Source organism: Nelusetta ayraudi, unplaced genomic scaffold (genome assembly GCF_046127955.1).
Source record: "Nelusetta ayraudi isolate G7.1 ecotype Tasmania unplaced genomic scaffold, CSIRO-AGI_Nayr_v1 ptg000002l, whole genome shotgun sequence".
Taxonomy (NCBI): domain Eukaryota; kingdom Metazoa; phylum Chordata; class Actinopteri; order Tetraodontiformes; family Monacanthidae; genus Nelusetta; species Nelusetta ayraudi.
Genome location: NW_027466052.1, coordinates 11231633 through 11251214, shown reverse-complemented (window position 1 = coordinate 11251214; position 19582 = coordinate 11231633). Strand labels below are relative to the sequence as shown.

The following is a 19582-nucleotide window of genomic DNA, read 5'->3' as shown; positions in this document are numbered from 1 at the left end:
CACAGTGTGGATTTTTTTTTGTAGATGCAACTTGTTTAAATCAAATTGAATTCACCATGTATGTTATTACTACGAGTTCAATTAGCATGCAACAGACATCAGTTCTTGTGGAAGTTGTGTGGTTTGTCCTGTTTCTAAAAAAAAAGAAAAAGAAATGCACTATTAGCGCTTTAAATTAATCACACCAATAATAACCAGTATCACAAGTTATCAAATACACATTCAGAATTCAAAGTACTGAATCAAAACCTCTTGAGTTCCACCGCTGAAACGCAAAGTGCACCTTTTTTAAGGATGTTACAATTTCATACATGTTGTCATATGTCATCTAAACCTGATCTGCCCCCTTCCTCACTGTTGCCTCACAGGAGCCCGAGTTCAGTTCCAAAACTTCTCTTCCGAAGACAACCACGACTTCCTGGAGGTCAGGGCTGGGCCGCAGCACAGCTCTGCCCTGATTGGACAATTTACAGGCTCGTTGATTCCTCCGGTCCTGCTGAGCACCACCCACCTGACCATCATCCACTTCTACAGTGACCATTCCGAGAACAGGCCAGGGTTCAAGATGAACTATCAAGGTGAGGTTGGGCGTGATATTAGAGCCTCTGCTTGTTTGTGTGTCCTCGGTGATGATTGGTAGCAGCAAAGGCCACAAGCCCTGAGGTGACACTGCTGGCACTTCCAGTTCAAAGATGTCCCCTGCAGGAACGTTGAGGAAAGAGACTTTGGTTTATTCCTTTTGATGGCTCGCGTGAGGAAACACAAGATGGCTGCTTGAATAATTAAAAAAAAGGCTCTAACTTAACCTCCAAATTACAAAACCCTCTCAAGAAACGAAGGGCAAAAAAAACAGCAGAAAATAATACATTGCAATAAGCTTTTTTTTTTTTTTTTTTTTTAACTTTGATCCATGGATGACTCATGCTTAAAACTCCGGGGGGGATGCGGGGGGTTCGGCCCTGTGGCTTCTCTCTCATTATTAACAGAGACGGATTGTTAGTTTGCCCCTGTGAGCGACTGGCATCTTGTCCGGCAGGCTTTACTTGTAGCCCAAAGTGCTTCACTTCAAAGGCAGACAAAATGCACTGTGGCCATACGCCAGCAGAACTAGCAACCAGGCTTACAAATCTCACACATGAGCCACCCCTCATTCATTTGCACACATTCTTATTTCTTTTTCTCCTAATTTAGCCAAGTGTCACTTGCTTACAGCGATCAAGTTTTCAAGCGACAGCAATGTTTGGTTTGCTTCTTTTTGTTTGGTGGGAGGATGGAAAATCGTGTAAAATGGCGACGGTGAAAATGACATTGACATCTGAGTGCTTGTCTTTTTCTTTTCCTTTCTTCCCTGCGATAAACGCTAAGATTCACGGAGGGTTGCACAGGATCTGTTATTTCTGCATAAAGTTCTCGGCGCAGAAACTGATATTGAATTCAACAGCCACCTCTTCCCCGCCCACTTAGAGGCTGATCAAAACACCTCTCCAAATGTCAAGAATGCTTTTTTACTGTCAGGTTTGAGTGGTTGCAATTGCATCCTCCATTCTTTAGTTTCACCACCAGAATCACTCCTTGCCAGCATTTGCTGCATTTTCTTTGGTTATTGTTCAGCCCCTGAAAATACTCCCCTTTTTTTTTTTTTGGCTCCCTAATCCTCCCCTTTTGATTCAGTTTGCACGAGGGATTTGGGCATCTGTCAGCAAGTCTGTTTCATATGTGTTTCCTCAACGTCCAGTTAGTTTTGTCAATATATGTTTAGCTGCCGGGATCTCGGGTCCCCACAGGACTTCCTCGCTGACGTTTGCGGCATCCTTTTGTTGCATCTCCCATCTGGAGCTGCGACTTTGCAGCTTGTGCGTTTTGGAAAACGCAGGTGTCCGCGTGCACAACCTAAGCCGCTATTGTAGGGAATGTACACATCTCATACGTCCTTGATTTTGCTGCCGCTGCCACGGAGTCCTCGACACAATCTGCCCAACATGCTGTCTACTGCAGACCCTGGTAATGAGGGCCTTATTTTTGCTCGGCGTTCTCTGGCAACTTCTTTATGTATGATGGGAAGCTTTGGCTTTCATACTCACGCAGAGAGAGACACGCCTCCGAAAGACCCCTGCTATTGATGTTTCCTCGAGCCACCGCCGGCATGCTAGGCACACGCGCGGGATCACCGTGAAGAGCCTTTGTATTATTACTTTATTTTGAAGGTCATACATGCCAAAACACAAAGTAAGCCCATGTGCGCCTGACCTGAATGTAACCCAGCTGCCTGTTGTTTTCCCGGTGATTAATGCCGGTGCTTTTTTTCTTTCTTTCTTTCTTTCTTTGCGTCCTCTTCTAGCGTATCAACTTCAAAACTGCCAGGATCCCTTTCCTTTCCCGAACGGCGACATCATCAACACCGACTACAGCGCTGGCCAATCGATCACTTTTCAGTGCTACCCAGGTTACGTATTGATTGGACACCCAGTGCTGACCTGCTTGCATGGAAGCAACAGGAAGTGGAACCACCCTTTCCCTCGCTGTGAAGGTAGGAACTATTTGTCAGCAGTAGGTGCAATATTCACTTTGTGTTTTGTTGTGGAATAGACTGAGGTCCAACTTTCACAATCAACAGAATGCTGAAGAAGCAGCTGCCAGCCAGTCAGCTTCAAACCCATCCTGTCTCACATCCCTTTTTCATTTGAGTTTCTTAACCCTACAAATGCAGAAACACAAAAAATGTCTCTCCCCTTCACTGCGTTCAAGATAATCTGCAACCGTTCACCTTCATTATTCAATTTCTTCAGCCATTTAGGAAACAAGAAACAAATTACACGCAATTGTAAAAAAAACACACTTTAATGAAATTTTGTTTCCATGCGTCAACACTTTACCTCACCATCTGTCACAATCTGATTGTAATTTAAAAATCCCCACACTTACAAAATGTCCTTATCCGAAATTAATTTCCAGAAACAGACCTCATCTCCCATCATTTTCACAAGCCAGCAGTGTGATTAGTAATGTAGACAGTAAATCTGCCTGTGTCGATTGGATCATTCGCTCCATACATCAGCAGCACGGGCTTATTACTACCAGCTCTACGTCTGCTGCCTCCGCCACCGGCTATAATCATGATAATTATATTCCCCGCTGTCTGCAGTTCAACAGTTTCTCCTGACTTTTCCCTCTAATCCTTGTCGGCTTGGGAGGTTAGAAGAGAGAGAAAAAAATGACACATTTGCAAATAGATGATATTGTAACTCTGCTCTTTGCAGCTCCTTGTGGCTATAATGTCACGGCTGAAAATGGAACCATCTATTCACCTCAGTACCCAAATGAATACCCCAACTCGCAGGACTGCAGCTGGCTCATCACGGTCCCCCATGGACACGGAGTTTATATCAACTTCACCTTACTGCAGACAGAGCCTGTCACTGATTACATCGCTGTCTGGTGAGTTTGAGTGCGACATGTACGCGCACTCACACACACACACACACACACACACACACACACACACACACACACACACACACAGCATAAATATGTTTCTTTTAATTGCTGCTCTTTTGAAAAGACTCTTGATTCTTACATCCTCCTTCCTGAATGAACACTCATATGTGACTTTAGATCAGTATTTAACTCTGCACTGTGTCTCCTACACACTTTCCTGAAAATACTTTTTATCGATTTATTTTTTTCACCATGACATGGGGTTCATCCTAGCGCAGCATTGCCCAGACGTTTGTGGAAACACTGCACATCAGCGGATCGTGGCTGCAGCCAACAGGTTGATGTGCACAAATCTGTATCCTCACATGATACATGTGTATAGTTCATACCAGGGGATTTCAGGTGTATAGACCCTTAACACATACTTGTCTCTATGCCAAGCGCTACTTTCTCCACAATAATGGGATTCAGTGTGGAGGTACGACCCGAGTAGAGCGAGTGCGAGAGTAATGCATTTACAATGTGACCACTGACCAATTCAATCTATCTCAGTCCCATTGCCATACGGAGGTCCAGTGCGGGAACTCTGGCAGTAATGATGAGATTCAGTGGGTAGTGGGAAATGTAATGTCGGGAGGGAAGGGGAGTGGGCTTGGAAAAATCCAATAGGACTTGGGTTTTTGACAAGTCCAGGCCTATCCCAGAGAAATTTCTCACATGGAACTTTCTGGAAGCAATGGTTTTTGTATTTAACAAAAAAAAAAAAAAAAAAAAAAAAAAAGGAAACCGTTGCCGTGTGTAACTCTAATGGGGCGGTGTCATCATCATGTTTTGTTGTAAAGGCGTGTCATACAAGCAGTCAGTTCCGACCAAGCGTTTGTCTGATCCATTTTCTAATTGGGTCTTGCCGCTCAGCCATTTGTGTTTGCGGAGGAAAATAAATGACTAAATCAACAAATCAAAATCTCTTTCATCTTAAAACTGCCAATTAGGCCAAAGTAGACTTTGCATGGCGACAGCGTGGGAGGAAAATCACTATTGAGAGCACTTCCTCTCATCTGACTGCTACAGGGAACGATAGTCCAAACACTTGTATGTATGTAATTAATTCTCAGTTCATAACACAGTCAATGTGTCAAGTTATCCTGCAGTCACAGATAAGTTTTGGAGATTCTGTTTTGTTGTATTGTTTTTTTTTTAACATGGTATGAAAAAACACGTTAAGATCATAACAAACATCAGTGTATAAACTGTGTCTGGAAGAATACATAGGCACTTATTATTCTGATTTTAGCACAATAACAATAAGTGTTTTCTTTTGTCTCTGCATTTGTGACATTAATCAGGGTTTTATTTTTGATCAAGCTCGAACACAAACACATTCAACCTAAGCAAGAAAACACTGTTTGCATAATGAACAATTGCAAATCAACAGTGATCTTTTTGCTTCTTATCGAATGTCTAGAAAAACATCTGGAGCGGCTTTTTCCAAATATTAATCAATATTGAAGTTATCACATAAACACGTGAACGATTCGTAAATGATAAACTAAAAAAAAACCCATTAAGAACCAATTACCTATGCTTCAAATGGTATTTGTCATTTATTTTCCATCTGTCCATAGTTTTAATGCCGTAGCTCTGTCAATTCTTTTGGTGTTGTGAGGGAAAGAGTCACAACGACACACAAGTCTGACGGCAGAAGTGTGTGCGCTTGTCAAGTGGCTGGTTGCTGTACTGTGAGAGGTTCACCAGGTTTCAGAGAGTTAATGGCTTCCATTTGGAACATGAACCGGGCCTTTCCAAACGGCCATCTGAAGCATCATAATTACGGAGTTAGTATTTGGAATACTTTTAATTATGTGCATTTGCGGTGAACTGTAATTAAGCCAGGTTGACATTATCTTGTTGTACTCGTGAGAGGTCTGAAATTGGGGGCACCACTTTTGTCACATTGTGAGCATTTTACTGTTTGAATGTGTGAATACGGCAACAGAATGAATGCTGGAGCAACTGGTTCCTTATTTGTATGAGCTGTTCAAACTGGGGAATCAATGCAGGGAATTGTTTTTGGTTTTGTTTCGATTTAGGAGAGCTTTGCACTCGGAAAAAAAACTAACTCTGGTGGTAGGATGTGGAGGTTTTCAAATCATACGAAAGAGGATTGGGGCCAGAAGAAGAAAAATTATATTACAGGAAGGAGATTTTTTTTTAAGTTGAAATTTCGAAGAAACTGGTTCTACACTAAACTTGTGCCCAGAGCCTTTAATCTTGGAATGTCAACTTTACGTTAACTTTAATCTCAAAATTTAGACTTTATTCTCAAAATTTAGACTTTATTCTCGACAAAATACCACCTTTAATATTGGAATTTTTACTTTATTCTCAAAATTTCCACTTTATTCTCAAAATTTCCACTTTATTTTCAAAATTTCCACTTTATTTTCAAAATGTTCACTTTATTTTCAAAATTTCCACTTTATTCACAAAACCAACTTTATTCTCGAAATGAAAACTTGAAAAAAAATATTTCCTGAATATTTTATTTTTCTCCTTTTGTGGCCCTAACGCTAACCCTGTATGGCAGCAGTCCCCAACCCCCGGGCTTGGGGTTGCTGTATGGGACAGCGGCTTGGATGAGCAAGATATTAAAAAATAAATAAATAAATAAAAATAAAAAATGGCTGTCAGAGACATTGGCGAGTTCAAATGCACATTCCTGGAGGGATGTTCTTAGGACCTGTGGCTTTGTGGGTGTTGACCTCAGCAAGGGTCAAGCCCTGTGTGGTCTGGGTCCATGCGTGAGGGGGAGAGACAGTCGCTTCCCCTCAAAGTCGCTTTGGAAGCTTCAAACCTCTCGTAGAATCTGTTCAGCCCGTCCAGAAGGGAGGAATCACCCAGACAGTGTTGTGTCTGCCCTTATAGTCCAGCACAGCTTGCCACCACGTCCACCTGGTGTCCCCCTCGGCTCATGTATTATCCTATTCGTTGCTCCTGAAGACGCCACTGGGTCTTTGTGAGTCACCGTCCTCCATACTTGTGGCAGAAGACAAAGCAGGGATTGAGTCAGCCAGTGTTGCTCTTTAAAAATACACATTCACACTTTCTCTCTCACACTGTTCTCGTGAAAAAAGCAGTCTGCAAGAAATGTTAATGAGTTCATGCTATTTTAAACATTCTTTGAGCCAAAGCTCACTTTCGTGCGGGAGAATGTTTCATTTGCTCTTCCTGATCATGTTTTTGCAGCAAGTGTTTATATTCACACCAGCAGCCTTTTGTTGACAAGCCAGCTTCTCGCGGTCTGATGGTGTTGAGTTTATTATGCAGCTCTCTCAGAGGCGCACTCTCCACTTTTACCCGTGAAGAATCCCAAAGCAACCATTCAAACTTTCCTATGCGTTGATTAGGAATTCCTGTGCTTTTCAGAAATAACTGGATTGTAAATACAGACATCAACTGTGTGAATTCATTTGCCTTGTGTATGTTGAGGGTTGAGAAATATCAACATTGTCCAGGGAGAAAATTAGAGCCCCTGTACTTGAGCTCTGTTTTGATTTCAATGAGCCAGCAGCACATCTTAATTCTACAAATGAGCTCCAGTACTTTCAGAAGACCTTGAATTACTAAGAGGCAAGGTCCCTGCTGCTTCCGATGAATTGCATTTTTCAATTGTTTAACCCAGTGATATGATTATTAGAGACCAGAAACTGGGGATTTAGGAACTTTTCTTTAAGTTACATTTCAACAACATTCAGTGGGTGAAATGAAACTTTTGGATGTTTTTAATATTTCTTTTAGATTATTCCATTATATTACCTTGTACTGTGCTTTGAATGAAATTAAACCCTGCCAGTTCAAGACAAACAATTATATTAAAAAAAATCCCATTCTCTTGAAATTTGTCTAGAGACATTTAGGGAAATTATGGGATTGAAATGTAATTAGGGTTTGAAAATGAATGTGTCAGAAGGATGATTATCATTTTCATCGTTATTCCCACTTTTAGAGGAATAATAAAATAAAAGAGTCGACACCCAAAACATTCACCCCCTTTATCACGTTAATTCCATTTCACATTTGATGTATCGTCTCCCTACAATGTTACATGTGTCGGCTCATAATATCTAACACATGGTAATTACATTCAGGAGTTTATTAACTGTAACGCAGTTTGAGTCACCTCATATATTTCACCTCATATCGTGCTACTCTTGGGACCTAATTTACAGTGATTCAGAATAAAGAGTGCTTAATTGTGTGTTAACGCTCACAGAGTGCACTCTGTTCGGCTGGTGTGGATTTTGCAGATGAGGGGAATAAATACAGCAGCTACAAATGACTGCATCATTGACGGCAGGTGCGAACATGGTCGGTGGTGTAGCGTTTAAATTGGTCCTTTGCACATGTGACTGCTCACGAGCGCCGTAGAGTTTTGCGCGGAACGCAGAGTGACTGCCATGGCAAAATAGCACTTGTAATGGAATTAGTGGTGTTTAGAGGCAAATAAACATTACTTCATTTATTCAGCGAATAAATGTGGATACTTTTAAATGAACCACAGCACGTGGGGGGGCTTTGGCACCAAAGTGAATGCTGGGATAAAAAAACAACAAGAAGAAAACAAAAAAAAAAACTCCTGAGATGTTGGTATCAGAGGAGAAAACGAAATTTAACAAGCACATTTATCTAAACTCGGCAAAAAGTCGAGAACAGTTGGTGGGACAACGGGTGCAGGCCAGGTCTGGAGAAACGCTGCTCAGGTACACAGGATGGACAAATATTTGACAGGGACGAAAAGAAGAATTCAGGAGTCCGGCGGTGGCCAGTGTTCTTTGATGTTGTTGGGCACTTTTGGCTGTAGAATGGTTCCGCGAGTAGCTGCGGAACAACGGTGTCGTTCACGCCAGACTTGAAGCGGGGTGCACCTCCGCGACCGGCTCGCGGCCCGTCTAGTCTATTGTCTTTCTAATGCGCGAGCCGTGAGCGAAAAAGCCAATGAATAGATAGAACTGATAGAACGTAATCAAACACCTTTGCATCAGTGCGTGATCTACGCTGCGCCTGGCGTGGTATTATGACTTGGCCCACGCAACGCTCAACGTCATCCCGTGTGGCAGGTAGAAAATGTGATGTTTTCGCATGACTGATGTTTATGTGGTCAATTTCATCAAAACAAGACCCCTGAAAGCGCGGCTATTCTCTGAACTTTGTGAGGAGATGGGAGCAAAACATAAAGCTGTGTTGGGGGGGTGGGGGGGGGGGCATGAAAAACTTTCTTCCTCCAAGGTGGGGCGTGACAGAGAAAGTTTGAGAACCACTGCCCTAATGCCATGCAAGTCTAGGGGGTCAAAAGTCAACTTTGTCCTAGAGACATGGGACCACTTGCAGGTTCATCGGGATCCCTCAAGACACAGCCACGGCAAATGTGGGGCTTCTAGCATGAAACATTTTCTTCCGCCAAGGTGGGGCGTGACAGAGAAAGTTTGAGAACCACTGTTGTAACGTATCCAGGTGTTACCCAGCAGCACACAAACATGGATCACAATTGGAAGGAGACACAGAAGGCATAGTATTAGCATTGCTCAGCAATAAAATGGATTGAATGTCTCTCTGCTGTGACGATGTGGTCTGCTATCTATCGAAATGTGAGTTACAAAGATATATTTGAGCATATCTGAACCCATAATGGTTAATATGAAAGCAGCAGCTAATTTGTGCATAAATCTCCACGAAGTAGATGTCTTAGATTCGTATATTCATCAAAACACAACTACTAATACTGGGTGAAAACAGTAAAAATTGCATAAATGTATACATATATGCGCAATCCATAGTATTTGGCATAGCTCACAGATTTGAAACTGGCCTTGCATGTACGTTTTGTGACTGATATGAAATGTACTCATGTTTTGTCTGTCACGCCACGTCTTGCTAAAGGGACGGTCAGGACACAGCGAGCCCTCAGCTGGGAGTCTTCAGCGGCAACACTGCCTTGGAGTCGGCCTACAGCTCCAGCCCCAGTGTGCTGATCCGCTTTCACTCTGACTTTTCAACTGGAGGCTTCTTCATTCTCAACTTCCACGGTAGACACACACTCACACAAACACACACACACACACACGCATCCATAAAAATATGAACACATGCAAAGGGAAATGGATATCTTCGTCTTCTCCAAGGCAAAAATTGTCTTTCAGAATTTTTATATAATGTCGTAATCATGGCTCTGTTTTCTATCTTTGCTTCTCCTGAATACCAAATTTTATACTTTAAAAGATATATGTTATATAGAAATGAATCCTGATCTCACAGCTTGAAGTTAAGTCAGAGCATTTCCTTTTAGAAATCAGGTCTTCATAGAAACCTCTTTGCAACAAGGGAGTGCCGAGAAAAGATGCTGGGGTTTCTTCTTCTTCTTCTTTTTATACTTTTCCCCCGCTCCTGTCATTACTTGGCTTCAATTCTGTGTTGTTTTTTTGTTAGTGAAAATTTGCTTGTATCTGTGAAGTGTCTTCTAATGGTCTTTCTGAAACATTTCTGTCATTCTTTGGCTCTCTGAATTGCAGCTTTTACCAGCAGCCTTGAAAGTTTGTAACAGCCCACTCAAAACTGTATCAACACTGTTCAGACTGCATCTTGCATCCTCAAGCAATTCTATCTGAGACATGTTGAGCGAATATGATATGAACATTTATCTATGTGTACAAAGTGGTTCTTGTCAGTAGAAATATTCTCAAAAATAAAAATAGCCTAAATGTCATTTAATGCCAGAAATATCCCTGACACTTTGGTTGCTGTTGATAGAATCGAGGATGTTGTGGCTGAGCAACAATTTCAAGTTTTGCAGCTTGTTTCTGAAGTTCTTGCACAGTTTCTTACAAAGCAAACTAAAAGCACTTTAGCTTCATATTAAATCATTCAGTACGCCTTTGAACCCACAAGGCCATCTGGAAAGAATCTGCATAGGAGATTTTCTTCTCATTTCTCCCCCACTTTATTCTGAAACATTGTCATATTTTTTTATTCTTTATTTTTTAATTCCTTGAAAGTTTTAGGGAAACATACACTTTGTGGATTTTTTTTTTCGACGCCTTTCAAATCAGTCGCACATGGAGACTTCAGACTGATTATTAGCACAACACAGTACATCGCAAATGCACAAGACATCTGCAAACATTTTTTTTTACCCACAACTGTATCCTCCTCTGTTTAGAGGAATTTTACATTTGAACATTGAACTTGAATATTTTGGTGAAAGTGGTCGAACGTATTGACGAATCTTCAGCAACTTTGGGGATTTCAATTCTCATTCATAACGTACTCTTCAGCAGCAACAAGTACGTTTATTTAGTGAAACTCAAGGTCTGTTTTGATTTGTTGTGGACAGGATCGAGGTCTGCTCGCTGAATGTTCAATTGGATAAGCTCTATAATCAGACCTGGCAGCCCAGTGAGACCTTTTCATTTTGAGTGGGACAGTCATCCAGCTGTGGCAGCTCATCCACGCTGCTCTGCTTTGGTGTAACTACTATTAGGCACACAAAGAATAGTAATAATAATAACCTGCCTAACCCTGTTAATGTTCACTTCAGTGCATGGTGTGTCCACACTCAAGGATAATGGGATCCACTTTCTCACTCTGCCTATTCTATCTGCTTTGGAGACACCAGAAACAGTGATCTTGTTCACTTTCCTACTGCAGAACTACACAGTAGCTGCGTTTCCATTACAGTTTTCGCGCAAAAGAAAAGCAATATTTCAAGTGCAATTGCAATTTGCAGGTGTTTCCAATAAATGGTGTGAAGCACATAAGCCGTAATTCTCCTAAAATCTCGTCCCGCGAGGCTCCACTTTGAGGAGGATGGAGGTACAAAACATTTTGTGATAAATCTGCATTTCGATGTTGTTTGCTGTCAAGAATGGTTGCGATATATTTCTCTTTGATTTCTAGTAAAAAATAATATTCCTTCTCCTCCACCATCCAAATAGCGCGCCATTTTCACTTGAAGTGAACTGGTCTCGTGACCCCGTACGTCATAACCGCTGACGTGTAAATACAAAAAGTGTTTCCATGACACTTTTGCAATATATCTCTCTATGGATACATCTGAAAAACCACCTCATGAGAATGTCAAAACCTTTTAGCCATATTTGATATTAGCACATATATATATATATATATATATATATATATATATATATATATATATATATATATATATATATATATATATATATATATATACATATATATATATATACATATATATATATTTTTTTTAGAGATTAGGTTTTTCCATTACCCTCTTACTGCAATTCTACATTACTTAGTTTTTATTTCTTTCTTTGTATATGAAATATTAAGTGCTGATTTCTTTCTCACTCTTTCAAGCCTATCGCCTAAAGAAGTGTCTTCCTCCACCTGCCGTGGAGAATGGCGAGGTCATCTATGAGGATGAAGACTTCCACATAGGTAAAAACCTGCGCAGCCACAGTAACTGTATTTCCAAAGAATCTTCAAAAGCTTCTGAATGACAAATTAATAAAGTTATGGGTTGCATAAGCGAACCAAAAAAAGTCAGACAGACAGTACAACCCTCCACTGGACTTTTTGGGTTCACTGATAGGGGCCTGATCAGTGACTTCTGATGGCTGTGAACAGAGAGACGACATCAAATCGAGGACCAACACAGGTTCTCAAGTCAGCATGTCAATTCTGCAGACCAGAACCAAGGTCTGCAAAGAAAACGGGTTCTTAGAGGCCCACAAGCCACAGGATGCCTGTCAAGTTTAGCAGTGCGGTAGAGGGGACTGCGGACTGTGCCCATATATCCCCTTTGTGGAGCAGCTGTCATTTTTCACTATCAGCTGTCCTGGACATCAGTGGAGTGACAGCTTTGAGACTTGCCCTGAGCTCCAGAAGACTTTCCACCGCGCCGGGCTTGTGTGGGAGTGTGCTTAAGCCTGCGCTGCTTGGGCTGCTTGGCTTGAAGCAGCTTCTATAAAGAGCAAGGCAAACAACACAAAATATATGGCGAAGGGTTAAGGAGAAAGATCCACTTTGAGGAAGGCAAGGTTGAGTCCTTGCCCCTGACTATGGTATCATGAGACGCGGCTGCTGACACAAGCGCTGCATTCAGGGTTTTTTGATGAAACAAGAAGGGAAGGCGGATTGGGGGTGGGGGCTCCAATTTGGGCAGCGGTCACAGGGTTAGCCCCACATACACAGCCTGCTGCAGTCTCCGTCTCTTCAGTGAAGTCTTGCCTGACAAAGGTTGGCACTTCTCTCCCAGAGAGGCTCCAGCGACTTGACCTTGATTAAGGCTGCAGGATAAAAGACGGCGTCATGAAAGCATCATTATCACCTGCCATCTCCATGTCCAGGTGCACAGCCTTTAGGCAAACTCAGCAACTGTGGAAAAGGAACACGTCTGTTAGTGCTGTTATTTAAACGAGTGTGAAGTGAACAACACATCTGATCCAGAGCATAAGAATCAATTTTGTTGGAAAATGACCACGTCAGTTTCTCTATTTTCCCCTCAGCCCCGTGTTGTGATTTGCTCAAACATCCTGCCATTAGGATTTGGTGACCTTTACATTAGCTGCTGTAATTTTTTGGGGGGAACAACATGAACAGATATTTCAACACCAGCAAGATAAATCTCCCCTGTCAGTAATGCATACAATAGATGCTTCAGGCAAAATATATAATGCGTTTTTCTGCAGGAAACTTTGAAATAACAATGATTTATGAATTAGGAACTTTTTTTTTTAATAAGTTTGTTGAGACGCTGTCATATTGGCCCTTTGGTAAAATATGTGTTATGTAATAATGTGTTTTCAGGGTCGGCGTAGGTTTAAAAGCCCAGTGTTTAACATTTAAAGGAATCTGTTGGTATAGAATTAAGTCCTCCTTGTCCTTTTCAGCACTTGCACAGCCGGAGGTTGCTCAGAGCGTTCCTGTAGACAATGCATTGTGATGAACACGTTGCGCAATAGTGGCCTCACTCTAAGAAATCACTTTCTACCTTTAACATTGTCAGTCAGAGTATTTAAAAGTGAATTGTAGGATTTCATACTGTATGTGCACGAATGGGTAGAAAATGAGAGTGAATATTTTTTTTTCTTATGTGTGGGGCTCTTATTTTGTTAAATACATGATCTGTCATGGGTGGCACACATTCATTGGTACGGTTTGTTTCTCAGGTCAGCAAAGATTCTCTTCGAACTAACACATTACATTAGTTTGCTTGACTTGAAGGACTAGTTGTTTCTCCTAACGATTCATTCATTCGTTCCTGTTTCAGGTGATATTGTGAAGTACAGCTGTTTACCAGGATACACACTGGTTGGAAAGGCAGAGCTCACGTGCAAACTCAATTCCCATTTGCTATTTGAAGCCCCGCCACCATCCTGTGAAGGTATGTCTGCATTCCAACCAAGAACAGGCTCTTTCTAAATCAACTAAATTAATTCATTATTGACTCAAAGGCAAAAAAATCTTGAAGATTTGAGATTGGGTTTACACCTTATAGCCAGTTTATTTCATGCACATCACAAATTGAATACAAAGACTGCTTTTAAAGAACTCAATAGTTTAAATGGTTCCGCAAGTTTGGTCACAGATGCCAAAAAGAAAAGCTCAAGTGACCCTCAACTTCACATTTTCAGTCAGTGACATTAAAGTATTAACACACAAAGGTGTTGCTTTTCTGTGGCACGGCTGATTGGAGTGTCTCTCCTTTAGACGAGTCTCTGTCTTTGTTGCCGCTGACTGTTGAAGAGATGCTCAGGTTTGATCATTGATGCAGAGTGAACAGAGAGTCCTTTCCCATTACAGAGCAGAAAGGAGCTTGTGCTCTTCTAAGAGGGGACACGGCCAAAGTGCCTCCCACACACCTCAGAGTTCGACTCCTTTTGTGCATCCCGTAGCCTTTCACACAGGGAGAAGAGTGTCTCTCTGTGTGAAGGGGCTCTTAAAAGTTCACGTTTCAAAGGCAAGATCTGCTTATTGCGGTGGCAAGAATATTGACTTCTACATTATGTGTGTCAAACTCATGTGTGGGTTCTTTTTGACATTTGACAGAATTTGGCTGAATAGAAAAATGAAGTTTTCTGTGCTTTTAATTTGTCTGACGCCCTTGCAGCCCAGTGCCCGGCCAATGAGGAGAGGACTTTATCATCAGGGGTCATATTAAGCCCTGGTTTTCCCAGCAACTACCCCAATAGCCAGACCTGCTCATGGCTGCTGCACATGATTCCAGGTAGAGGCAAACATAGCATGCAACAATATTTTTTGACTGCAGTTATATTTGCATTGTGTGTACACGCTACCTGATAGCATGTGCGGGAAATCAACCCACACAAATCAGTATCATAGTATAATATTTTTTGTAGTTTTTTGTAGTTTTTTTTTTCCCCAATGTAGTTACAAATGACTTTGTCGTGACAGGTTACACCATCAACATCTATGTGGAGATGTTTCACAGCGAGAAACAGTTTGATGAACTGGAGATCTTTGATGGTAAGCATGAGTTTGTTGCTTTCTGTTTTGATACTCATAGATGTTAGGGGGTTACACACACACGCGGAGACATACACGCACAGCATACATTTTCAGTTGATTGTATTTTGTTTGTTTATCAAAGCGTAGCAACAAATACTCATTTGTGGTATTTACCCTGAAGGACTTACGTACACATTTTGTACAGTACAATGAAGACAAAGTGTGTGTGTGTGTGTGTGTGTGTGTGTGTGTGTGTGTGTTTCTGTAACTGTGAACAAGACAAAGATGCCGGATGACTTTTGTTGGCCTTCACAGTAGCCTGCAGATTTTCTGAAAATACTTTACTCAAAAGCACTGCATGCTTTGGGCTTAATTCACTCAAGGTTTGTGCGGCTAACCAGAGCTGGTGCATCCATATAATTCCCAAAGCACTTTGTCTCAAAATTTGCTGCAAACCAGAGAGCATCTCCCCGCTCTGGTGCAGTTTGCCCACATTCAAATTAGCTTTTTTTTTCGTGGGTACATTTAGAGGAAAAACAACCCATATTTATGTAAATTACTGCTGGGACAAAAAACAAAAAAAAAAGTCCAATTCTCAAAGATCAGGGCTGATATTTTGCATCTCCTCGGGATTGGTGGTAATTGCGGGACTTTTTAAAATCACTCTGTCAGACTTTGTGGCGACGGCAGCCGCGGTGATTATTGCGAAACAAAGGTATCGTAATGCACAGCATGCTCATGATATTCCAAACACGAGCATCACTGTTTGACTTGCCATGCAACTATAATCCTCTTCAAGTATGCACCGCCGACTCACATCAGTCATCGCCGCCATCCCATTACAGTCTGTAGAAACACATGCGCGACCGACTGATTGAGAAATACCGTCCTAAGTGCGATTCCTCTTGGATGCACTTGGATATTCTTGCAGTTTTAAACTACGCCTCTGTCCTGTACTCCATTTAGAGATGAAGCTTGTTGTGAGAAAGTCAAACTTTTTCATTTTTTTCTTTTTCCTCTTTGCTATTTCTGTGCCTGTAGCAAATTCAGATCCTTTCCTTTTTTTTTTCTTTTATTCTAATTTCGTTACCAGGACAATTGCAGTCTGATGCAACAAGGGTGCAAATTGTTTGCATCTCTTTAACCTGGTGGATGTGTCTGCACCATCCCATTATCAGCACTGTGTGCGTTTTGCAGTGGCTGCTGAGACAGTGGTGCAAAGTGATGGCCAGCATCGGCTGCTTAAAGTCTTTTCAGTCAGGCTTTTCAGTGCCCACGGTTTCAGAATGGAGCGCGATCCACCTGGGAGTATATAACTATCGCAATTTACCTTTTTCCCCACTTCAATGTGAAAAACAGCTCTGTTAAAAGAAATGCAAGCTCCCCTGTGCATCCAGCTGTTCTCATGTCCTGCTTGTTTTCTGGCATTCAAGGGTCTTCAGGACAGAGTCCGCTGCTTGTCGCTCTCAGTGGCAACCACTCCTCTCAGCTGAACTTCACATCTAAAACAAACCAGCTCTACCTCCGATGGTCCACCGACCACGCAACCAACAAGAGAGGATTCAAGATACGCTACTCAGGTACGAGTTCAAATTGTATATATCAGTTTGAATATGTTGCACTCACTTTGTCACAAGTATAAAACAACCGTTGCTGTTGTTATGCTCTGGGCTGATTGGCTAAGGCAAAAGTAAAAATATCTTTTTGTAATTGCTCAACATCAGGTTGAGTGTGTTATCTCTGCAGGTTCTTGTCAGCGCTGCGTCGTTTTGAGCAAAAAGCTTCTTTTCGATTTTGGTTGTAATGTATTACAGTGGCCCCTTGTGGGTTTTAACTTTTAAACACTACAACACTTTGTACTGAAACACAATGTGACATGTTTTAGTCTGGGGGTTATATCAGCATAATGGCCCGAAGTGAAAACGCTGCCTTTTCCCATGGCACTTTATTTCTGAGATTACAGCAACTCTGAAAAAATTTATCATTGAGATTTTTTTCCCTTTACTTTTTTTTCACATTTTCTATTAGTAGTAATTCTCCTCTCTTCTATCTAATAATTACGGTAAAGTTAAACACTGCTCACTTTGTTACTTAATCTTAATTTAACAATCTTCCTGAAGTCCAACTGAGTGTAAAATTTCATTATTATAATTTAAATACTAAAATTATCAACATTTTCTGCATTTTTAAGATGAATTCATACAGATATACATTGGTTTTTGAGCAGGCCAAGCTATTCCAAAAGCTGTGTTTTTTCCCACACGTCCACTGTATGTTCAGGTAAATTCTACATAAATTTAACGTTGACTGATCAGACTTTGCATGACCCTGGTGATGATTAACCCTTTTATATTCAGAGCTCTTAATTAAGAGTTAGTCGATGCTGCACGTGCAGAACATCATCCAAGTGCCTCCACAGACAAAAGCCAGTGGCGCAAAAATACAATGCAGTCCGGATGCCGCGTGTGTCATTCTGTGCCTTTACGTTGTCATTCATTCTGCAGCTGACGGACAGAACAATAGCCCCATTAGTACACTTGTTTGTTTGTCCTGCGGAAAGTTACACAACACATCATTTGAAAGCCTCGCATGCAGCGGAGACAAGGCGGCTGCTTAAAAGCGTACCAGATTATGCTGAAGACACTTGCACAATTAGAATATTCAGAGTACACTCCTCAACAATTTCCCACTGGGGCCAATAAAGTACTGCCTCTGTCCTTCTTTATGCTGGAGACCAGGTAAAAATAGGTGTGCAGCGCCCAACATCCCTAATGCAGAAATTCTTATTTAAATGTGCTCTGCAGACTGGAAGAGAAGCCAGTGACACTCGCAGACATTTCCAGCGCAGTTTGCAATCAAACAGCAGCTGTTTCTCTCTTACAGAGGAGTGGAGCTGAAATGTTTTCCCTCTGAAGGCTTCTGTTATTTTTATGCGGGTTAAAAGAATTTAGTATTGAATTGAAGAGCTAAAGCTGAAACCCTCTTGAAAGGAGGCCCTATAAGGGCCATATATGACATTAATAGCGCAGATAGAGGAAAAAAACAGATTTCAGAGCAGATCACAAGACATAGACGTCATGAGTCATAAACATGTGACTCATTGGTGAGAGGAAAGCATATGTACAGTATATGGTTTTGTTCATGACAATAAAAGTCCTGAAATTAACATCTGCAGCTGAAGTCTTTCCGCTAATTAGCAGCAAGGAGAACTCAGTGTCAACAGCGGACAGTGAATGCAGACCCAAGTTGTCACCGACATGTTCTGATAAGTAATGAAAATTATCCCTTGAACCTGGCAGTTACACTCAGATCCACACAGGAAAAAACTCTGCAGTTATTTCAAAGTTAGACAGAATTTGCAAGTTTCTGTTTCCGCAGCACAAAACAGAGGGAATTGTTCCACGCACTGTGGATTTATCAATTGTCTCGTCTGTTGTCTATTATTCAAATGTACGCAAAATGTTATTGCATTTTTTTCTTTGATATTTTGCACTTACCTTCAGTTTCCACACAGACTGTCGCTAATGCTAGTCTGATAAATGCTAGGTTCGTAAACACAAGGACTGCCTCAGAATTCTCATCTTCCTTTCACTCTGTGTCCGTCCGTGCAGCTGCCTACTGTAGCATTAACGATCCTCCGGCTAACGGGGGCGTGATCAACCGGACCAGGCTACGTCCAGGCAGCAAGCTGTTCTATTATTGCAACCGCGGTTACCGCCTGGTCGGATCAAGCAACGCCACCTGCAGGCTCCACCCCAACGGGCTTTTCCAGTGGGACACACCACCGCCTTTATGTCAAGGTGAACACAAATATGTATGTTTGTGTGTGTAGCACACAAATATACATGTATAAAAAATATAGGTACATATGTATGTATGTATGTGTATATATATATGCGTGTATATATATATACACACATCTGTTTTAGGGACACTGCATCAGTTCAATCCGCACGCCTCTTCACAGAGGTTGCAGTTTCAAGGCTGAATTATTTGTCGGGGGCCATTCAGGAAAGAACTCACACATCCCTAAAACCTGTCAGACTTTGGAAAAAAAAAAAACAACAAAACACCAAACAGCTTTTATTGGGCCTCTCTCTGTCGGTGGGTTAAAGCTCTATGAGCAGAGGATTGTGTGCAACTAAAACAAACTTGAAAGGGTAATAAAGCTTTAAGGTTCAGACACAACATCACTGTTGAGCTCTAAGAAACTCTCTTCCACCGCGCCAGTCTACGTCTGATAGACATTGGACCACTGACATGTGGCAACAGTATGGTTCATAATTTTACCAATTTGACGGTATATATAAAGCATTGCATTATTCTAAATTTGTTTTAATGCAAATTTTAAATTTTAACTTTTAATGCAGAGTTTGGACTTACCACACATGAAAGCCTTCATGTTCGAAATAAATAAATAAATCAAAGCCAGAGAGTTGGGTGCACTCATCAGTGCTATGAGATATGAGATCAGAGATCAGAATTCTACAGGGGTTTTACAGGGTTTTTGTCTTGTTGACTCAGTGGATCACAGTGCTGGGTGACCTCAACCCTCGGCCTTCAGGCTCCTGCATCTTTACCCTCTTTGGTGGAGAGTTTGGAGTTGGAGGTTGCAGCTATCCAAGATGCAGATTTTTCACAC

At 41.5% G+C, this 19582-nt stretch overlaps 1 protein-coding gene across 2 annotated transcripts in view; it reads left to right on the top strand.

Moving 5' to 3' along the window:
• Positions 1 to 19582, top strand: part of LOC142886795 (CUB and sushi domain-containing protein 1) — a 237083-nt gene that overhangs the window by 184894 nt on the left and 32607 nt on the right. For both annotated transcript variants that reach the window (XM_076023968.1, XM_076023957.1), the window contains exons 42-51: positions 369 to 578; positions 2339 to 2527; positions 3258 to 3435; positions 9373 to 9518; positions 11827 to 11907; positions 13742 to 13855; positions 14582 to 14698; positions 14887 to 14958; positions 16374 to 16520; positions 18552 to 18740. In XM_076023968.1, coding sequence (XP_075880083.1) covers positions 369 to 578; positions 2339 to 2527; positions 3258 to 3435; positions 9373 to 9518; positions 11827 to 11907; positions 13742 to 13855; positions 14582 to 14698; positions 14887 to 14958; positions 16374 to 16520; positions 18552 to 18740 — 1443 coding nt within the window. The remainder of the gene's footprint in view (positions 1 to 368; positions 579 to 2338; positions 2528 to 3257; positions 3436 to 9372; positions 9519 to 11826; positions 11908 to 13741; positions 13856 to 14581; positions 14699 to 14886; positions 14959 to 16373; positions 16521 to 18551; positions 18741 to 19582) is intronic.